This window comes from Vipera ursinii (assembly GCF_947247035.1).
Source record: "Vipera ursinii genome assembly, chromosome: 2".
NCBI classification, from domain to species: Eukaryota; Metazoa; Chordata; class Lepidosauria; order Squamata; family Viperidae; genus Vipera; species Vipera ursinii.
This window is the reverse complement of record NC_139513.1, coordinates 70,424,697-70,442,435: the sequence shown is the minus strand read 5'-3', so window position 1 is coordinate 70,442,435 and position 17,739 is coordinate 70,424,697. Positions and strand designations below refer to the sequence as shown.

Genomic DNA, 17,739 nt, shown 5'->3' with positions numbered 1-17,739 from the left:
CACCGTCCCCTCCCTCCCGCCCCAGGCCGAAAAGCGGCGAGGGAAGAAAAGTTCCGCTCTTTTCGTCCCGAAGCCACGCTGCCCTCTAGCGGCTTGGAGGTTTCCTTCTCTAGAGATTGCGTTAGTTAGTCCCTCTCTCGCAAACTTCTGCGGTTACGGTTCTCCTTTCGAAGTTCCGTTGCATCATACGAAAGAAAACGGAGCCGTTAATTCATCTTGGAGGGAGGGGAGGGGAGGGGAAGTAACCGTCTGGGCAGAAACATGTTGTTGTTGTTGTTGTTAGTTGCGAAGTCGTGTCCGACCCATCGCGACCCTATGGACAATGTTCCTCCAGGCCTTCCTGTCCTCTACCATCTTCTGGAGTCCATCTAAGCTCACGCCTACTGCTTCAGTGACTCCATCCAGCCACCTCATTCTCTGTCGTCCCCTTCTTCATAGGGGTCGACAAAGGAAGAGTAAGAGCCTTGGTGGAGCAGTGGGCTAATGCCTCCTTAAGTAACACCAGCTACCTGCAATTAGTGCAGGTTGGAGTCCCACCAGGCTCAAGGTTGACTCAGCCTTCCATCCTTCCGAGGTAGGTAAAATGAGGACCCAGATTGTTGGGGGCAATAAGCTGACTTTGTAATAATGCCGCTTGGGGGGGGGGGCAAAGCCCTAATAAGCAGGCATATACATAGAATGAAGGCTATTGCTAAGCACATTGATTTGTGCTTTAGATTGTAAGCCGCCCTGAGTCTTCGGAGAAGGGCAGGATATAAATGGGATTTTTTTTAAAAAAGGTGTGCGTTACTGGGTGCAGAATGGAGAACGTGGGGCTAGAAGGCGACAGATCGGCGCAATGAATGAGAGACGATTGTGCGCTCCCCGCACGCGAAGTGTTGGAGAGTGGCGCATGGGCGGGGGAGGAATTGAAGGAGGAAAAAGGATCGGATGAAGAAGAAAGTGCGGGTCCTTTTCCTGGGCTCAAAAATTGGCAAACAAAAAAAAAGCTACTGTTGTAAAATTTTAAAAACACTTTGTGAGAAAGGAGGCGAGCACCTATTTTTGCTTGGAAAGACTGGTTAAATTCAGATTAGTACAGCTGGGCTGTATTATACTCAGAGCTTTTTTGTCATAGAACGCTCAGAACGGAGTTCCGGCACCTTTTTTGGGATGGAAACTTGTAGGGTAGGCAAGGCGGGTTGTATGACGTGTGAGTTCCAGCACCTTTTTCTTTTACAATATAATAAAATATCCAAGGTGCCTTCCTTTGCACATTTACCAGTAATTAAGCTTCAGTAAACCTACCACATTGACAACACGTTGTTTTCCGGATGTTTTGAATTATACTGTAATCCTCAATTCGTTGCCAATAGCTTTGCTGCTTGGAGCTATTAACGGTGAAGATTCAAATACGACTGGGAAGGAATGCTTTAAGGCTCGGTTTCTCAACCTTCACAACTTTGTGTGGACTGTAATTCCCAGAACTCCTCTCTCCAGCACATAGCTGGGGAATTCTGGGAGTTGAAGTCTGTCAATTTTGAAGTTGCCAAGATTAAGAATTCCCTTAATTCCCTGGGTCTGCTCGACATCAAAAACACTCATTTCAAAGCATACACTGCTGGAGCACATCATTTTCTTTCCCAAATTAAGGCATTTCTGTTTTCTTTCCTAGCATAGCATACCAGGTAGCCTAGGAATATGAAACATACATATATATTTTTTAAAAAGTTTGTCAACCTATCAGTATCAGAAAAAGGGAATGGTTGTTGCAGAGCGCAATAGTGTTGTCTGTGGAGTTTATGCCTTTCTCCCCAGCTCTCATTTTATCTCTAAAAGCCAGATCATTGAAAACCAAACTGTCAATATCCAATTTGTGAATCCAAATAAAACTCCAGGTTCATTTCTTCTGTGAAATTCTTCAGTTTATTGAATCCACTGAATGGTAATGAAGTAAAACTAACTCTGAGGTTCCAACCCCAATTCATAAACTTAATAATTTCCCCAACCAAACCTTCAAAGTCTTATGTAGTCCATATAAACAAGTTCACTTTGCTATGGGAACCAGCTGCTTCACATCCACACCGGTTCTGGTAGCTTGAAAAGGTTTCAGGCTCTCACCGTCTGAATTGTAAAGTTTCATTTCTCCACCTAACCCCCTTGGAAGTATACCTCCCCCCTTTAATCTAAAGGCAAGTTGAAATGCAGAGGCACACAGCTGCCAAAGTTTCATCCTTTTGGGGGGGCTGAAGCAGCATTTAGAGCAGAAAGCATAATCTTGCATTGTGTCAAAATCAAAAAATGAATCCAATTCATGAATGAAAATTAACAGGGATTCAGTCGGTCACTAGTCTCCTTCCATGGAATTCATATTTCTTCAGAGCTCAAGAGTGTTTTATATACTTGCCACTTTTGTGTATTTACCCAATGCTTAATACTACCAAGAACTTATAAATCCCAGCATGAGACTCATGACTTCTCAAGGTATGTTTTTAAAAAGTCAAAATGGCAACCATGGTGCAATAGCTTTTCCTGTGTGTTTTGTTTTTTGCACATATGTATCATCATGTGTGCACAGTGCAGAGCTTCAAACACAGCTGTGGCCATCTTGACTTTTTTGATCATATCCTGCTGACTCACCTCCCCAAATATCTTATGCCCAGCATTTTCTGTTATATCAAGCCGGCTGCCCTGGTGGCACAGTGGTTAAAATGCAGTATTGCAAGCTAACGCTGCCCACAGCCTGGAGTTCGATCCTGACGGAGCTCAAGTTTGACTCAGCCTTCCATCCTTCTGAGCTTGATAAAATGACCCAGATTGTTGGGGGCCAATTGCTAACACTGTAAATCACTCAGAATGCCATAAAGCACTATGGAGTGGTATATAAATCTAGGTGCTATTGCTATATACCACTCTTTCTGCAACTCTGTCTCAAGGAATCCCATGACAAGAGAACTCCTTCAGTTGTCATATGCGTGCCAAGAAACCCAGCATGCCAAACCAGCTGGGGTTGACTCACGTGTATTCTCTCACTCCAAACAAGGCAGTTGAGAGCATCCAGCCCAGGTTCCAGTCTGCTTCTGTGCTGCTCAATTGGCAAACCTCCTGTCTGATTCTTATCCCATTGAGGTGGAAGAAAACGATGGAATTTCCTAGGGTTAATTTTTCTTGAAAGAATGATTCTTCCTACCCCTCTCCTAAATAAAGAAACCATCTCTTCCTGTTAAGCTGGCATATTTGGCAAGTGTAGATTTATACATTTGGGGATACTGGATATCTTGCAGTTCATTATGTAAAATATGTTAATTAGCTCCTGCTCGGCATAGTGATGTTAGCTTTTGGTTTACCGCAATGTATGTATAATGCTTCAATAATTTAATTCTCCTTTATTTAATAATTTAGCACAATAGCAATCGTGATTTATTCAATAAATAACTTCCTTTGCTGCATCAGCTCAGTCCCACAATAACATGCCAGATATTGCCCTGGCTCCCTCTTCCCAAAGTCAGTGTCTAAGCTGTAGCAGAACAATGTAATGCATTAAAAAATTGAAATAGGTTATCTACTTTAACTGGAAGTAGTCTCAGTACATATACATGCATGCAGTTCAATCACAGAAATCTGGTAACCCATTAGGCCTTTTCCTTGAATCACAAAGTCTCTGCATATAAGCAGTCATTCAACAACTTAGAAAAGCACCAGCACAACAATAGTATGCAGAAGTATTAGCACTTATTTTAAAGGCAATTGATGGGTGACAGTGCCACCTTCCTTCAAAACGCTCATCACACAACTATAAGAATAAATTATGGGTCTCCCAAAGAAATGAAGTGTGTCTTCTCTCCTGAGCATGCATCCCTCTGCGTGCGTCATCACATCATCACAAAGATGTCACTGAACTGATGTTACTTCTTCAGATGGAAATGAAAGCAAATATATTCATAAGAAAAGCATGTTTGTTGTCTGCATTCATACCATGATCAAAAGAAAAAGCATGCCAGGTTTTTTATGCTGCAAGGTAAAATTGTATTAAGTACACAAGCAAAGACATGGCAGGTAACCATTTCTAGAAGGATTTCTGCTTGCACTCGACAGAAGAGGGGAAAGAAAACTGCCTTTGACTATCATTGCAGAAAGGTGAAGCCCAATTTTCAGCCACCTCTGCCCTTCATATGCAACGAGACAGCAGCTACCAGAATTCTGAACCAGCTTGGCTGATGGTAATGTAGCCTATAATCTCTCAGAGCACCAGTTTAATATTAATCAGATATTGATCAGATATTAATTTTATACAGACTAATTCTGCAGGTTGAACTTTTCATGTTGACGCATATTATATATCATAAAACTGAGGATGGAATACCTCATTGTGGATTGACTTCTTCTCACAATGCAATCCTTTCCAGCCATCGTAGCATTGACATGTGAATTTTTGGGCCATCTTGATTTGATCTTCCATTGACACCTGGCCAATCAGAATAAAGCCTGGGGCAACATTATGCTTCTTAATAGTGAAGCTGGCAGAATTGAGATGCAGGAAGGCTTCTGGGTGATTCTTCTGCCGCACACAGCGGCCATTCTTCGAGCAAAGTATTTCACTACAAAGCCTAGTACTGCTGGTCACATTCATAATGTATGGGCCAAGGACCTTGTCCACATATTCCTTCACTTCAAGGCAGGCTTCCTGTGAGGTACAAAAAAGCAGGCCCAGAAAAAAAAATGAGTTTAAAAGAGTTGTCTGCAACGATCATATTAGTTTAGAACACACTTCTCACAAGAGTTCCAAACATATTTTCCCTTAACTTTATGTCATGGTCACCAAGGAAACATATTAACAGTGTGTGTGTGTGTGGGGGGGGAGAATGGTTAAATGTGTCATTCGCTCAGAGTCCTTACATTGCCACAAATGATTTAAGTCCAGCCCCTCTTAAATTCTGTTGACCCTTATCTGGCGCCAATTTAGTATTGAACTTGTTAACTAGATTTTTGCTTGAATAAACCTTCTGTGCTGCAACTTAACGTAGTCCTGATCCTTTGCATCTTACATTCTAGTCATCATCAGTGTGGTAGACATGATGATATAAAGACAAACATTATGCAGGGTTTGTTTATTTACAGGACTTATATGGCCATTATCACATAGGATAATCCTAGATGCTCACAACAATCCCTTAAATCTAGGCTAAAAATACAAGTATCCTTCCTCCCAGGCCCCAGACTAAACATAGTCCCAGTTCAATTCCCATTTTAGCTTAATGCTTAAAGAAAGGATCAGGTCTTTACAGCCTCTGAGAGGCTAAAACAACAGGACTCCTTGGATACCAGGTGGGAGACACCTTTGAAGATGGTTTAGAAGAGCAATGGGACAACTGGACTTTTCTCAAGGATTTTTTTTTTTACTATATAATTATAATGATGTTGAGCCTGTTGTATTAGCTATCAGTAAGGCTCTAGATTCAATTTCAAATGCTATTAGTTCAAAAAACGCAAGAAATACACACTGAGATTCTTCTAAGCAATTTCCTTTGTTGGCCTTCACCTATAGGCAGAAATCTTACCAAACTGAAGAAGACGATTTGCACCATTAAACATATTCTGAGAACTTCTGGGGAGGAGCTGTCTTAACTCTCCTTCTCCACACCAACCACTTCAGCTTTGCTGTCTTTTGCTCCTCCAGAATGCATTCCACCACAAATGCTATTATGCCTTGTCTTAATGTAACTGGTTTACATGAATAGCAAACATGGTTATTATGGAACTAAATTATGCCACTGATTCAGATAGATCTGCAAATGGTGCATCAACTGAAGCCAGTAGATACACTTCCTGGCCACAATTCCACTTGTCACTCAAGTAGAAGCCGTATGGATCCAAATTGTGACCGTTCAGAGACAGGAGGGATAGTATTATCAGACAGCCCTGATGTTTACAGGCATAGAATAACTCCATTTTGCTGGATCTGCCTATCCAGATCCTAACAGCCTGCAGACAGCAGCTCAAATACAATTTATAGCATCTCCAATACAGCCTGACGTGACAATGCATGGCTGGGTGCTATTATAATTTTGATGGCATCTCATCCAAACCAACATATAAATTTTTTCAGTGGTTTCATATATATGTTGAATAATGGGTGTGTGTGTGGGCGGGGGAGTTAGAGAGACTGATCCCAGAAGCATCTCTCCCTGGAGTAGACAAGGGCCCAATCATTCTTTTGTTCCCCCAATTATCCTGCCAAGGTAACCACAATTCATAAGGATACCTTAGCTGATCATATCAAATGCTGCTGTGAGGTCCACCAGAACTGGAGGTAAATATTTGTACAAAGTCCTGACAAAGATTATCTAGTAGAGCAACCACACTTTTTTATCCCAAAACTGAATATGGCCTGGGTCCGGGGTATTTGAGGGAACACCTGCTGCCGGCATCAAATGCCCTTCGCCCAGTGCGCTCCCACAGAGAGGGTCTGCTCAGGGTCTCACCAGTAAGAGATTGCCGGCGGGTGACACCCAGGGATAGGGCCTTCTCAGTGGGGGCGCCTGCCCTCTGGAACCAGCTACCAGTGGAGCTGAGGACTGCCCCCGACCTCCGGTCATTCCGCCGGGGCCTGAAGACCTGGCTCTTCAAGCTCTCGGGCCCAGGCTGAGGAGTAATTTATTTTAATCGGGGTTTTAATTGCACAGGGTTAGTTTAATCTTTTTTAAATTGGTTTTAACTTTTGTATTGCTGTTTTTTTTTAACTCCCTGTAAACCGCCCTGAGTCCTCAGGGAAAGGGCGGTATATAAATGTAATAAAATAAATAAATAAATAAATATATTATAAATCCATAATATGTGGGTTGAAAAAAATATTGGAAAGGCCTTCACCCAAATAATATATCTTACTAGAATTCAAACCTTTGAAATTCCCCTATCTAGCCTCACACGGCCCTCTGATCAGTCCTGACTTCTTTGCCACACTCACCCGAGATTTACTGAAATTTGTACTGCCCCACAAGATAACCCCAGCAGCACCTTGAGAAGCACTCTCACCAATGGTGTGGACCAGGTCTTCCTGCAAAACAAAATTAAGGGAGTTTCATGTTTAGGATCTGAACCTTAGCACCCTTTCTCTGAACACAATAGACACTTTAAGTCCTACTTCCAAATAGCAGCTGTTTGAGAATTTTGCATAGTAATATTATGTGTCAGGATTATGTATAAGTAATTGATTAAATAATTTGATTGACATTTTCCCAGATTGCCTTGTTAAACGAGAGTGTCTCTTTTCCAATGGACAGAAGTGGTAAATAGTGACAAAGATGTTGATTTTTCACATTGATACGTTGGAAGTATTTACCAGGGCAAGTGGGAAGGGAAAAGGCTTGCTGTGTCTAATTTTCAGTAAAAATTACAACAACAGATATTTAATTGTGATGCCATATTGAGTCCAAAAACTTTAAAGATAGTGATAAGGATATTCTATTAAAGTCTACGATTATTTCCATGCCATGTTTTCCAGCTAATTTCCACTGCACAAGGCTTATCAAATTCTGCACTGGGGCAGACACAACAATTGCTTACCTGTGTGATGAAGTTATGAGTAGAGTCATATACAGTGGTAGTATAAGGTAAGACAGGGATGTCATTCTGTGTCAACTTCAAAACCCTGAAGGCCTCCTGGATTCGATGACGAGCAAATTCAAGAGTTTTGTGAGTCAGTCTGAGAATTTCGGGGAGGTAAATGCTGGGATAGAGCGCCCGGCTTTGCTTCCAGAGCCAGTACAATTTGTTGTTCCTCTGTTTCTCAATTTCTGGGCATTCTCCAGTATAATTGACAGATTGGTACTCATTGTTATAGCAATTGGGGAAACCATAAAAGCCCCAGAAGCCTTTTGGTCTCAGGGTTTCACTAAGGGCCAATGTCTGCTCCATGAATGCCTGAGCAGATTGTTGAAATTCTAACTGGGCCGCTTTGATCACTTTGTCAGCAGGCCAATCAGGATGCTGCTCTTTAACTAACTGTATAGATTTATACTGATAGATTTTCATAGAACTCCAGTTCCGAATCCATAAGGGACGCCAGTGTTCCCAGTCCACAACTGCCAGACCTCTGAAGCCGACATCCAAAATGGTATTTTTAATGTCTTGTTCAGTCTTCTGGAGATGAGCTTTTAGACTAGCATTTTGAGGGAGACCGCCATAGATGGCAACTCCATCCTTGGTGTAATATGGATAGTATCCGAATGTATTACTATAAAAGAGAGTAATGTCTTGCCCTATAAATGAGTCATTCGGGTTGACAATTACATCAAAAATTCTCAAGTCAAGGGATATTCCGTATGTTTTTTGGCATATCTGAGTTGGTGCATTCCAGACTGAGATGAATGGATGGCCCAATATTGCTTGGGATCCTTCAGTCACGTTATGGTTCCAGACCATTAGGAAAATATTTAGTAAGCCGAACCACGAAGTCAAGTGTTTCATGCGCATCTCCATTTTGCAACCTATTTTCGAGCAAAATGCTCAAGTCTTTTCTGCTTTTCAGTGCTAGAGGCTTCTGGTAGAATTGTGCAAAAGAATGACTGTACTGTAGTTCTTTCTGGTAAACGGAGAAATTAATGTTAGCAACAAGAGGAGTAGGTAGCACTCAGAGGAAACAATAGTAGAAGAAACCATAAATTCCTACCTGTCCTTTTATTTTCTATCTACCCTTCAAGGTTCGTGCAGAGCAAAATCAAGTGGCAAAGAAAGAAAGTCCTTCTGGGACCTTGAATGTCACTGGGATTCGACGTTACTCTTTAATCTTTGGTTTTCCAGTAACCATGGTTAACAGTTCAGTTACAGGTAGTCCTTGACTTACGCCCACAATTTTTCTGTTGTTAAGTGAGACACTTAAGTGAATTTTGCCCCATTTTACAGCCTTTCTTGCCACCGTTGTTAAGTGAATCACTGCTGTTGATAGTAACCCGGTTATTAAGTGAATTTGGTTTCCCCATTGACTTTGCTTCTGAGAAGGTCGTAAAAGGGACTCACATGACCCCGGGAGACAGCAACGGTCATAAATGTGAGTCAGTGGCCAAGCATCTGAATTTTGATCACATGACCATGGGGATGCTGCAAGGTCGTAACTGTGAAAAACGGTCACAAGTTATATTTTTCAGTGCTGTTGTAACTTTGAACCATCACTAAACAAACTGCTGTAAGTCAAAAACTACCTGTACTGCTTACTATTCCTAAAATAATAAATAATATCCCTCTTTGCTTTTATGTTCTCTCCTAAATGAAGCGTCATTAATGACTTTCTGGAGGCAGTCACTTCTTCTCATCTTATGAGAGTTCACCAGTAGGAAGAGGTCACAATAGCAAGGGGTCAGTTCAAAGAAGTGGTTAAAATCAGCTGAATCTCTATCAAAATCTATCTCCTATGGGAAAAATAGGAAAGAGCTAAATTAAAAAGATAGAACAGGAGAAGAATTAGATTATTTCAATTACTATTTTGTCACAGCATGCTTTATAACTGGCTAGGAACTATCAGAGTTGTGGTGTAAAATAATTGGACGGCATCAAATTGGAGAAGATGCAGCAAATGTTCCAAGAATGTACCTGGCACACCTTGGCAAATCTTACAATATCTCCTTAAGGATATTTCTATTTTCATGGGGGGAAAGGAGACTTGGTTCAAATTATCTCCCATTTGTGACCTAACTCAAATTTGAATAAATTACACCCTCTTTCCTAATTCAATCTCTTAAAGCCATTTTGCTAAATCAGCAGAACCAATGCCCAAAATATAAGATGGGATGGAATATCTAGCTGAATCCAGTTACAAGAATTGCATAAAATAGATCCCAGCTGCTGCTTTTTAATTACCCCAAGTTTCCACATCTCCTTACAAACTTATACCACTAAAGTTTTGCCAAACCAAAATCTTTACATAACCCTTAGCTAACTAAGCCTGATGTTCCTAAGTGATCAATTAATCAGACCTACAATTTCCCAATTTCCTATTGTTCCTTAGGCTTAGTAGTCACAATTTAGTTACAGTAGTTACTTTGAAAGTATTACAAATCTGATTTTGCCAGCATGTGTAAGGTTCAAGAGGGAAGAGATTCGCCCTAAAAATACATATTAACATAAAGATGACACTGCTGTGAATAAACACAAGACACTAAGCAGTGGCTGGCATTAGGAGATATTGTAATTAATTAATACTAGAGAAACATAGGTACTGTAGGCAAATAGTAAAGCTGGCTGGATTTGCAAGTGGCCAGAGGCAACAAACACACTTTGGTTTCAGATATTATCCCTATAAAACAACACCACTTCTGTCTGAATTTATTAAGGAGCTATGAAAGACCAGGCATTTCATATTAAGATTCAGGAGAACAAATCAGAGCAAGGCTTTTCTGGAAGATATTTGTTCTATTAAAATAAATGGCTAAGAGATGGAAAGAGTCAAAATTATTCTTGCAGTCTAGCCAATTGCTAAGCTTGTAAGCCGCCCTGAGTCTTCGGAGAAGGGCGGGATATAAATGGGATTAAAATAAATAAAAATAAATAAATTTAAAAAACAACAATAACCCAATACTATGACTTTTCTTTAAACTTTGGTACAAATATAGAGAACCAGTTGGGTCTAGAGGTTAAGTCAACAGGCTAGAAAACAGAAGACTGAGTTCTAGTCCCACCTTAGCCTTGAAAGCCAGCTGGGTGACCTTGGGCCATTTACTCTTTCAGCCCAACTCACCTGTCAGAGTTATTGTTGCACAGAAAATAGGAAGAGGACAGTGTCTTGGATATGTTTGCCATCTTGAGATATTTATAAAAAAATAATAAAAGTGGGATATAAATAAATAAGGGATAAATAAATCTATTGTATAGCATTTTCCACCAACTGTGGACATTTCCCTCCCCCCACCCCCTATTCGGAAAGTATAGTGCCAAGGGAGAATCTAACACAGGAAAACTAGAGCCACTTGAGAAATAAAATGTCAAAAACAAATCATAGCAAAAATGAGTTGCCTAAGTGTTCTCAGCATCTGATCTTTTAGTACTAAGAGATCCAATCATCCATAAAAATATGAATTAACTGACCATTTTGCTTTTCATATTTTTAATTTACATTAAAGTCTAACCTATAGCTATTGTAGGACTACAATTTCCATATTTCAAAATGGGCTGATCAGTGTTGGGAGTTCAACAGCTTCTGTGGGCAACAAACTTTCCTCCTAATTTAATCCACTTTTTCTTCCTTGCAAACCGTTCACATATTTAAATAATATTTAAACTCATTTGCCCATATTAACAATCTTGCAGGATTTCCCAATTTACAGGAAACCATTGGATTATTTTCCTGAGAGTCACATAATGAGTCACTTGCATCTTATTAGAATGGAAGGAAGTGCTCATCAGGATAACCCTGAAAGCATGAGCCTTCAAGGAGGTTTAGGAAGTGTTGGTTTTAATTTTCAGTCTTACTAAACCTTAAATATTTTGGAGCACAGTAGCAAAATCAACTAGAACCTCATGCACCTTTAATCAGAGCCCTTTTCATAAAGACACCTATGGAAACAGATTATTCACCCTTTTGACCTGGATCTCCACAGACTGATGTAACCATCATTGCTGTGGCCATGGTTATCAGGTATATTAATACCCACATTCTGAAAGCCCCTAAATTATATGCCAAGTCTCATTTTTATATAGTGTATCATATATATACATATACATAGACACACACACACACACACACACACACACGTGTGTGTGTGTGTGTGTGTGTGTGTGTGTGTGTGTTTTCGTAGATTTTCATGGGTACAGGTATGTAGGTCTTGGTGTATTCGGGTCTTTTCCTGTGTAAGATTGAGAGTGTCTTGGCGACATTTCAATGAGGTCCCACTTGTCATCTTCAGGCTGGTGTCTTTAGCTTTGTGCTTTGCTCGAATACGCCAAGACCTACATATATATACACACACACATACATATGTATATATACATATATATATACATATACATACATCATACATACATATACACATACATATACATATACACATATACATATACACACACAGATATACATTATACACACACACACACACACACAGTATCTAAACCTCTAGTAAGTTAGTAACGGACAAGCGGTAATTACTTCCTAAGGTTCTCAGGTTCGGCTCCTGCAGCCGTGGTTTGGGAACCCAAACATTTATACAACGGTTTAAAAGTGGAATAGGGTGTGGGTACGCGCAATAAACCATCCCTCTCTCGAACTGCCTCGTAGAGTCCCGAAATTCTTAGTAATCGCTCGGCCCCATTCAGAATAACCTGGTCTTGGTTTTCTCAGCCGTCGGGGGGGGCGGGAAGGGGGGGCTCCCGGGCGAGGGAAGGAGGGAAGCAAAGCTCACCTCCAGCTAGCAAGTGCCTCGAGTGCACGCGAGCCGCTCGCGCGCCGTGCAGCCGAGGAATAACGCGCAACCCTCCTAGCTTGCCAAATTTATAAGGGCTAAGAGGGGACGTCACTTCCAACACGAGTTGGGCGAGGCACGTGAACGCGGGTCGTCTGGCGTCTCAAAGAAAAGGGGTGTGCGTAAAAAGGCGCCCCTTTTTTGGGGGGGGAGGCTCCTGGAAAAGGTTCCAGGTTACTCCGATCGGCTCTATCGTGGTTTGTCGGAGAGCAGGCCCGCGAGGTCGTTCGAGGCGCTTCAAATCCCATGCCGGCTTAGGACAGGGCAGGGCAGGGCAGGGCGCGAGAGCGAGGACGCGGGTCCGCAGTCCCTGCTGCTGGCGGTCAGCCTTCGGTTCGCTTTCCCCCAGGGCGGAATCGAGATCTCGACCCGCCCCCCAACGGGAAGGACCGGCATTCTGCATCAAGGAAACTTTTCAGAAAGTTATGGCAGGGAAAATCCGGCAGCGAGGAGTGGGGGAGGTGTGTGAGGGAGAGGAGGGACCTGTCTCACGTACGGGGAAATTTGCCCCGCCCGCTTCTTCGGGCTGGGCAAGGGAAAACGAGCTCGCCTTTCCAGAGCGTTGATCGGTAGAGGGCAGCACAAAGCTCTCCGCTCCCCGCAGGCTGAGGAAAAACAGCTGGCCAAGCACTTCGAGGGGGAGGGGGAAAGTTGGGCGCTGGCGGGGAAGAAATCTCGCTCTCCTTAGGAGTCTGGTTTCTATTAGGCACCGACAACCCCCCCCCCCGCTTTGGCGGAGAGGAGGGGGCAGGAGAGATTCTGCGCAAGGAAACAATTACGTTCCCCCGGCTTCTGGAGACAGACGGGGGTGGGGGTCAACTACAGATGGGGAGGCTGAGTTTAACCCTTCCCTGGAACGGAGGCAGCCTTGGGAGGACCTCGGATCCCGCGGACTGGGGGGGGGATGTTCCCCATTCTCCCGCCCCCGGGTCTAATGTGCCTGTTGCTTTTTAAACTTGGATCATAATTTATGAACAGGTTTTTCAGAAAGAAATAGGAATATAGATAGATAGATAGATAGATAGATAGATAGATAGATAGATAGATAGATAGATAGATAGATAGATAGATAGATAGATAGATAGATATGTAAATTACTAACAAAGAATTAAGGGAGACTGAAATGCATTTCAAACTTATTAGTTTTCATCAGTTTTCATCATATATATATAAAAAGCGGAAACCCATCATTAAATGTCCCTTTTAAACAAATGGATCATAATTTATGAACAGGTTTTTCAGAAAGAAATAGGAATAGATAGATAGATAGATAGATAGATAGATAGATAGATAGATAGATAGATAGATATAGATAGATAGATATGTAAGTTACTAACAAAGAATTAAGGGAGACTGAAATGCATTTCAAACTTATTAGTTTTCATCAGTTTTCATCATATATATATAAAAAGCGGAAACCCATCATTAAATGTCCCTTTTAAACAAATGTCAGACGCCTACACCTATCTGAGGGTATAATAAGGCCTAATGTTACAAAACAGCATAAAATCTATATCACAAATATGTGGATCATTTTTGAATAATAGATAAAATTGCCTTGCTGAAAGGGATGCAGATCTCTCAAATCCAGTCCTTATTAGAAGATTATTATAACTTGTGCAATTTGTCAAAATAATAAAAGATTCCAGTGGTCTTCTGGAGAAACTATCCTTGGTGGTTGGATTTTATAGCACCGAAAGAAGATTCGGTGAACATTCAGAGGCATAAACATTTCAATATTTTACTTCTTCAAAAACATAGCAATGGACAGAATTCCTGTGATAGTGATTATGCTGCACTTGAAATTGCAAGTTGACACATGCTAACCCCTATAAAGTGCTTTATTTGGGTTTAACTTAGCATCAAATACTAAACGTGGTTGGCCTCATTGATTGAGGGTTACAACAGTTTAAAAATAATTTTGCAGAATATAAGTTCCACTTATATTTGGCTTCATGGTTTGTTTGTGGGAAGGGTTCCTGTGTTGCTTTTAAGAACACACATTACAGCCATAGTTCAAGAGAAACAACAACTTGCGTACCACTTTGTGAATCTGCATTGAAAAAGAAATCCATTAGCTCTTCCATTTCTTGTGCAAATAGCTGAAGTGACATGAGTCAAAGATTCAAGATATGGTTTTTGTCGGCCATATTTTCAGCAACAGAGTTAAATTTCAATAACGCAGAGGAAATTCAGGACCTGAATCTCCATTCTAAAGATGGACTTTTCAGGAGAGATGATTTAAGCACAGTCCCATCAACTTCTTTTTGAAAAAGAAACTGGTTGCCTTCAGAATAAAGCAACTCTACTCCTGAGGGGATACTTCTCGGGCCTTCCAAAGGAAAAACACTCTGCCAGCAGGTTAGATCTCCATAACAATCATCATCTATCTGGCTACCCCTCAAGTTACAAAAGTCATCCAGGCTAGGAATGTGGAGGTTGTAATCCAACACATCTAGAGGGCACCAGGTTGGGGAAGGCTCTTAAGTCTTGCTAATGAGAAACTGAAGCTGAGAAGCAGGCAAAGGGGAATAGCTGATTCAAGCCAGCTAGCTAGCATTCAGTTGGATCAACTATACTGTGCACAGCTGCCCTCAATTACCACAATTACTGCTGTTACAAATGGGATTCTTTTCTGTCCAGCTCTCCAAAAGCACACCAGATTAAATTTGGAATATGCCACCCTAGCTGGATGGCTGTTAGGTAGTCAAGTACAAGCTGCCCATTTTGGTATTCTAGTTCTAAAGATTCCAGTTTTAAAGATTCTAGCACCATGGTGGAGAACCTATGGCACGTGTGCCAGAGGCGGCACGCAGAGCCGTCCCTGTGGGCGTGCGTGCCATTGCCACAGACGGAGGGACGCAGGGCTGGGCTCCTCCCCTCCCCCTCTCCACACATGCAGAGTCTGGGAACAGCTAGGAGAGCTGGGTGGGGTGAGGGAACCTATAAAAGGAGCAGTTTTGGCGGAGAGTGAGTGAGCGACCTTTGCAAGCGACCAGTGGTGGGTTTCAAATCATTTAACAACCGGTTCTCTGCCTCGCCTTCCCTCCGTCTTGGTCTGGCTGGGCTGCTCAGTGGGTCGGAAGAAAGGCCTTGCCCGGCCTGGGCCCATCCACTCAACAGCTCTGGCGGGGTGGCTTTGCTGCTGCTTCGACCGGTCAACCATGCTGTCTCTGCCCGCGCCAATGGGTCTTTGTGGCCAGTTCGCCATTATGCAGGACAACCAGCATGCTGTGGCTGCTGATGGACACCATCGGCCCCCATATTGCTTGCTGGCCTTAGTGCAGGGGCCAATGGTATCAGGCAGCAGATCCAGAACCGAAGCTGTGCCACCCATCCTCGCGCTGGTGGGGGCGGCGGCGGGGGAAGGTGGGATCTGGCATGCGGCCACCCTTTGCCACTGCTGGCCCACATTGTCTCGCATGCGCCTCCGGGACATGCGTGCGGGACAATGTGAGGTGGCAGCAGGGAGGGGTGAGCGTGCACCACAGCCTCCACCAGCGCGAGGATGGGTGGCACAGCTTTGCTTCCAGATTGCTGCCGGCCAGGCTCAGCGATGCAGGGATCACTGCTGCCACCTACTGCTTCCCTGTGTGGTTGGCCGGTCAAGGGGCGAGGAGCAGCAGGAGGAGCAGCAGCCACCGTGTAGACAAGGCTCGTGAGAGCTTCTTTCCAGCCATCCCGGGGCCGTCTCTGCCCACGCCGATGAGACTGCCATGATTCGGGACAGCCAGCAGGCTGTGACTGCTGATAGAGACTGTCAGCCCCTATGCACTTGCTGGCCTCTGTGTGTGTGTGGGGGGGGCAATGGTGTCAGGCAGCAGCTGGTCCAGCCCCTGCCTCGCCTTGTCTTGTTCTGTGGCAATTGGCACACCCACCCTGCCTCGCCTCACCCCGCAGGACGAGCCTCCGGCCCACCACCCCACCCGCCAGAGACCCCCTGGATCTCCCCCAACCCTGCCCAGCCCCCACAGGCGTCCCTTCCCACGAGCATCATCGAGGTGACCACACCCACCATAGCCACACCCACCCAATCTGCCTTGACCACTGCGGCCACGCCCACCCGGCACCCGGCGATAAATAAATGGATTTTGGGTTGCAGTTTGGGCACTCAGTCTCTAAACGTTTCGCCATCACTGTTCTAGCATCTTCCCCTCCCCCCCAAAGAGATGCCTGTGAATCTTGTCCCTTAATTCTCCTGAATGGCTTCTTCTCTGCCTCTGTGAGCTGCCAAATAAGAAGAAATCAGTTGAAGTGTTTCCCAGCTGGTATTTGCCTGCAGAAAAAAAATCCTACCACCTCTAAATCAAACTGCCCTATTATTCTTTTTAAACACCCAGGAATAATATTTTGATCTATATTCTACACCAGGGGTAGGCAACCTTGGCTCTTTTATGACTCGTGGACTTCAAGTCCCAGAATTCCTGAGCCAGCCATGCTGGCTTAGGAATTCTGGGAGTTGAAGTCTACGAGTCATAAAAGAACCAAGGTTGCCTACCCCTGTTCTACACTTTAATGAGAGACAAGAGAATTTACAAACCCATTATTAGATTATTTTCCTTGGGAAGAAATATGACTGAAAATTAGATAAAAACTGTTTGTAGTAGAATGCCTGAGACTATATGTGTTTTTTCAGAAATGGCAATGTTAAGATTTCAATTCCCAGAATTCTCCAACGAGCATGCTGCCTGCACAACATAAAGCTGCCAAGTTTGAAAAACACTGCTACTCTGGTGGTGGCACAGTGATTAGAATGCAGTATTGCAGGCTAACTCTGCCCACAGCCAGGAGTTCAATCCTCACTGGTTCAAGGTTGACTCAGCCTTCCATCATTCCAAAATGAAGACCCAGATTGTTGTAACTGCTCAGAGAGTGCTGTAAAGCTCTATGGAACCGTATATAGGCCTAAGTCCTATACTGCTATTGCTATTCTAAGACTGAAGGTCTCAATTTCCAGGAGCCTTTGGTCTTCATACCCTGCCGCCCTGGCTTCTGTGTGGGTTCTCTCCCAGCGTTGCCTTTTCTGAAGATTAAAGGGTAAAAATACAAAAAGAAAAATATTCTCAATCGCATATTGAGAATAGGAGAGACATGAGACCAGTAGGGGAGAGATGATAGCAGTATTCCAGTATTTGAGGGGCTGCCACAAAGAAGAGGGGGTCACGTTATTCAAAGCACCAGAGGGCAGGACAAGAAACAATGGTTGGAAACTCATCAAAGAGAGAAGCAACCTGGAATTAAGGAGAAACTGCCTGACAGTGAGGACAATTAACCACTGGAGCAGCTTGCTTCCAGAAATCGTGGGCGCTCCATC

At 43.2% G+C, this 17,739-nt stretch overlaps 1 protein-coding gene across 1 annotated transcript; it reads right to left on the bottom strand.

Annotated features, from left to right (window-relative positions):
* Window positions 1–4,099: 4,099 nt before the first annotated feature.
* Window positions 4,100–8,457, bottom strand: HYAL1 (hyaluronidase 1; the record flags this gene model as incomplete). Its single annotated transcript, XM_083352917.1, has 3 exons — window positions 4,100–4,663; window positions 6,944–7,033; window positions 7,543–8,457. 3 exons carry the CDS (start codon window positions 8,455–8,457, stop codon window positions 4,313–4,315), a joined length of 1,356 nt encoding a protein of 451 aa, XP_083209043.1. The 3' UTR covers window positions 4,100–4,312.
* Between the last annotated feature and the right edge of the window lie 9,282 nt (window positions 8,458–17,739).